Source organism: Lupinus angustifolius, chromosome LG08, assembly GCF_001865875.1.
Source record: "Lupinus angustifolius cultivar Tanjil chromosome LG08, LupAngTanjil_v1.0, whole genome shotgun sequence".
In the NCBI taxonomy this organism is placed as follows: Eukaryota; Viridiplantae; Streptophyta; class Magnoliopsida; order Fabales; family Fabaceae; genus Lupinus; species Lupinus angustifolius.
This window is the reverse complement of record NC_032016.1, coordinates 20,894,176-20,899,277: the sequence shown is the minus strand read 5'-3', so window position 1 is coordinate 20,899,277 and position 5,102 is coordinate 20,894,176. Positions and strand designations below refer to the sequence as shown.

General features: G+C 34.7%; 1 protein-coding gene across 1 annotated transcript; it reads left to right on the top strand.

Moving 5' to 3' along the window:
* Positions 251-3,833, top strand: LOC109353748. The gene is made up of 3 exons (XM_019596113.1): positions 251-657; positions 949-1,026; positions 1,313-3,833. The coding sequence occupies exons 1-3, from the start codon at positions 550-552 to the stop codon at positions 3,458-3,460; spliced, it is 2,334 nt and encodes a 777-aa protein (XP_019451658.1). The 5' UTR covers positions 251-549; the 3' UTR covers positions 3,461-3,833.

Here is a 5,102-nt window from a genome sequence, read left to right as displayed (position 1 = left end):
AAATCTCAATTCAATTTAGATATACAATATTAATAAATATGAGTGTATATCAATATGCTAAGTTTTTATTATTAAAAATGTAAATAAAAAGCATTGAATCTATTTCTTTATATGAACTTTTTTTTAGATCTATTTCTTTATATATATTTTTTAAATAAACATAAATATCCATTTCACCGGGAAAAGGAGAAAATATCCCAAAAAAAATTGTTTTTTCTTATCTTTTTTTCCATCCTACACTAGGCCCAACAGTTACAACCGCTGGCAAAGTTTGAAGCCTCACACATGTTCCTTTTTTATTTGCATCTTCTTCAATCTACCACTCTTTCTTTGCTTAATTCATTCACACACTGTTAATCCTTTTTCATGTGGGTTTTTGGTACATACAATACTATTCAACGTTTTTCTAATTTGAAGGAAAAAATGTGAACTTTGCTATCCAACTATAGTTATCAGCATGAGTATGAATTCATGTTTTCAAAGTTTTTACTATTTTGAATGTTCTAATGATAGCAATGTGCATGTGCAGCAAGTGTATATAATAAATGAATGAAGATGGATTTTGAGGAAGCGCATAATAATTTACGTGCTATAAGGCTCTTATATAGGCTCCTTCATGATAATGCCCTCTCCTTGCAAAGTGCAAATTCAGAACATGTGAGTTTTTTTAATGAATATTGTTTTATGTTGCAAATTGTAATGGTGTTATTCTTTTACTAAGTTTCGTAGGATGTTCCTTTTTAAATTTAGTTTTTGATCTACTCTTTTCACTTATCATTCGGTTATCTTCAGTTTCTGGAATGAGATTCTTTCTATTTATCTTTTGCAATTCTCATTATAAGAGCTTCGATCCTAGTGTAATGTTACCGGTTACAAATTCTGAAAAATAAAAATTGTTAATTAGTTGCTTCTGCTTTCTGATTCTGGGACATGTTTTTTTTGAAGCAGTTGGTTGAGAGGGCGCGAATGTTGTTGAAAGGTTTGCTGGATGCTGCAGTTGAAAGTGTTTTTGATACTCATTTAAAGGTGTATACAGTTACCCCTTTCTTATTTCTTTATTTGGATAAGATCATAGTTCTTTTCCATGAGTTAAAATGCGACCACAATTTGTTGTGATGTCATTATGTAGACTCTCAAAACTGCAATATCATGAACCAATTGTAGTTCTAGATGCAATTTAAAACATGAATGAAATGAATAAATTGCACTTATATAGTAATGCTTCTTATTCTAGCCCAGTTAGATGTTAGCCCTACATGCATGAATAAGATTTCTGTTGTGTAATTTAGATTCTTTTCTGTGGACTTAACAGATCATAGGGACACAAAGTAAGGCGTCCTCTATACAAGAAAAACATGTGCCTGTTCCGCAGTCAAAATCTCTAATGATAGCCAACAACTCTCGAAGTTCTGTAAAATATCCACTAACGGAAGAGCTTCCCCAGTTGAAATTGTTTCGTAAAAAACAAATGCCAGAGTTGTCGAAGTTTACCTTCTCTGATAATGGAAGAACAAACACTGAAACACTCAGTCATGGTGAGAACAATGTGATGCAACAGAATTTGGTCAAGGCAACAAATTTATCTAATGAGAAGAGCATTGTACTCAACATAGAGACTAGTCATCATGAACAGCAATGTAATGATGTGAATGCTTTATATGGTATTGATGAGCTTGAAAAAGAACAACTGCAAATGGTTGATGCAATAGCTGGTGAATCCAATAAAGACAACAATATACCATTGTCTATTGCTTCCAGACAAGTTGAATATTTGGACCAGAAGGGTGATTTCTCTGATGATTTGGTTAATTCAATCAAAAGAATTGAATCTCGAATTTTGGCTTTGCAACTTTGCTCAAATTTGGTAGAATCCACAAAGAACAGTACAGGTCATAATACTATGCACAAGGTAGCAAACTTAGATAGTCCTGTAATTCAGATAAAAGATGAGACTGCGGGTAGTCAGTTCAGTCGGAAAAGGCCTCCCTTGGATGGGAATAGGCTAATGAAACAGCAACCTGAGCACACGGGTATATCAAGTTATAAGGGTGGAGGTTTGGTTTCATCAAATGCATTTGAGGAACCCTTTCCTGGTGGACATGAATCATGGAGGCAGAATCAAGTGCCATATCAGAATCATGGGCTTCATACCAGTGCAGAATCTGCAAGGAGCACTGACATACCAAAGCAGATTGGTACTCGGTTTGTATCAAGAAGAGATGATTTGAGAAGTCGGAATAGGATTCGACCTTCAGCACGAAACGTGGCCGAGGTAGATAGAGTTAAGTCAATGAATAAGTTAGTTAGGCGTGACACCCATTTGGGTAGTCATGCCAGTGAATGTATTCAAGGTTTGAGGGTCCCTTTGAATGAAGATGATTTCAGTAAGATGCCATCTGTGTTAGCTGGTCATGCAAATAGGGAAAATTTGGTCAGAAAAAATCCGGTGGCTTGGTCTGATCAAAATCACAAGGAAAGGACTTCTGAATCTAAATATGGAAAGAAGTTAACGGAATCCAAAGCGTACACTATTGCCAAGAGAGAAAAACCACCACCTCATCAGATTATAATAAGACCAACTCTATTGGACCAAAGATCCAGTGAGATTAAGGTATTATCCAATCAACACGAAAACTCTTCAGTTCTCGACAAGAGAGGAACTCATAAGACTAATCATGTTGAACCTTGGAAGACAAGGATTCAACCACAACATCAGGAGCCAGAGGAATCAAGCTCAAACTCTCATTCTTCTTCACGCTGGAGTACTCAGGAAGACAGTACCAATAGTAGTGGTGACTCTGAGGAATACTCTTCGCCAGATGGGAAACAAGGTGCCTCGTCGAGAAGGTTGATTAAATCAAAATACGAAGGTAGCTCAGAAGAGAGTAGCAATTCAAATCCCTATAAGGATGATGGCTCTTCACGTAGTGCAGGAAGTGTCAAATATGATAGGTATGGTCATAAAAGAAATCCTGAGAAAAAAATTGGAAGCCTAACGAAGCTGAAAAATAAGCTCGGACTAATCTTTCACCACCACCACCATCATCATCACCATCATCTTCACGGTCATGATGATAATGTTATCATTCATCCTAATGCTGGTCATAAACATTCTATGTGGAATCACTTGCAGAATGCCTTTCACGAAAAAAACAAGCATGTGGTGCTAAGAAAGGGAATAGTTGATAAGACAAGGAGAGGGGCTATTGCAAAAGTGACTAACAGAAACCAGGTAGGGCAATTTCACAGACTTGTGGAAGGGATTCTAACACATATACGGCATTCTAAGAAACCAAATCCTTCCAAGTTTAGTGAGGTGAAAGGTTCAAGGAGTACCCCACACAGACATAGTCAGAAGAAGCTGCAGCCATGGCAAATCCTTCGAAGACGGCGGGGAGTGCTGAAAGACAGAGGCCGAGTTAAAACGAGGTTTAAGAGCCAAAAATCACTAAAGAACTAGGTGCAAGTTTGGGTGCACAATTGAATTTCTGCTATTGCCTCCAGCAGCTTGAGGCATTCCATTTCCTATCAGATTCTCAGAACCTGTAGATTCTCTTATTTTCATCTATTCTGTAAATATTTTTTACTGCTGAATGTGTGATTGGTGATTCTCCAGAATCTGTTAATGTGAGACTGGATATTTTTATGCATGGTCAGAGGATCTCTGGATAATTTATATTCCTCAAGTGACCCATATTCTATAGCATTCGAAAACTTGGTACTTTTCCTTCTATTATGAATTTATGATCCTGGAAATGTATAAATGACATGGCCATCCATGGCATTGAGATTATTCAGAAAGTGTTGGTTTTTTTGGTAGTTAGCAACTTTTGTAGTTTCAGTTCTTCCCTGTGTTATGTGACAAAGTTATATGTGAAGCAATTTTGTGAAAAAAATTTGGGACTCATTTTGGTGCTATGCTGAAATTTTGGTAGTGCAAAGTATTGGTATTTTAAGGAGTTTGGGAAAGGTAGAGAGAAAATAGATTTAAGTTGGGAAAAAATAAAATCAAGTATAGGTATAGTTACAATAGCATGTAATGTTTTTTTGCTAGTGTAGCGAAAAGACTAGGAAAAATATGTTTGGTAGCCTATAATTTTCTTACAGAAAATCTTTTTTTCCATGATACTTCTACTGATAAAACTTTTGCTGAAAGAATCAAACTTTCTTTGTCAAAGAGTACAGCACATCCTATCTTGTTTTCTTGTGCTGTTAGTTATATCTTGCTGACTCTTTGGTCTTGGATTGTACATCAGATCATATCATAACTGCACTTGTAGCTATAATAAGTTCGTAAGAATTGAATGCAAAATATGTGTTAATTCAGATATATTCACTCATTTTTATATCTTTTGATGTTAGTTATGTACATAGTTTAAAATTTGATAAAATAAAATTTGTAGAGGTTAAAACAATATTCTAAGGAACTGATTTTTGAGATTGTTTTAAATAACATTATTTCAAAAAACATTCCGACTAATATAATGGAATGTCACATCACAGTTTCATTAATATGAAAATATATTTTTAATTATATATAGAAAAAACTGTCCACCACAGTTTCGAAAACACTATTCCCTATATTGCACTGCACCAGGATGAGACATTGACAGAGCCCATGGTTCAGCAATAAATGGTTTGGTAACTTGTTAGGGGTAAAAACAAAAGTGGTTGGACACTAATTTTCAATTATGGAAGATGGGACATTTCTAACTTGTTCCATTTTGATAGAAAGTTGTGTTATATACCAATTTTCTCTCTATAATTCCTTTTGGTTTTAATAACAGCCCAACTTAAAGTATCATTTACGTATTAATTAAACCCGCAGCAAAGCTAATTTGAAGTAATTGACAACATACTCCATTTTCAGTGAACAGACAAAACTAAACTGACTAACCAATTACCTCAAAAACATAACTAATTAAGTAATAAACTATTTTGGTTGGCTTTAAAATTGTGAAAGGTGTTGAGGTTCATTCTGTTGAACTGTTTTAGCATAATCACATATTTGTAAAAATTTATTAAAAGCGTTAATATTACTCAACACTAATAGAATTATCTAAATTTATAAGTAAAAATTTGAGACTACAAATAATGTCATC

Coding starts and splice junctions, on each gene's coding strand:
- LOC109353748 (XM_019596113.1), top strand. CDS start 550: ATGAAGATGGATTTTGAGGAAGCGCATAATAATTTACGTGCTATAAGG. Junction 658..948: donor AAAGTGCAAATTCAGAACAT/GTGAGTTTTTTT, acceptor TTTTTGAAGCAG/TTGGTTGAGAGGGCGCGAAT. Junction 1,027..1,312: donor TTTTTGATACTCATTTAAAG/GTGTATACAGTT, acceptor TGGACTTAACAG/ATCATAGGGACACAAAGTAA.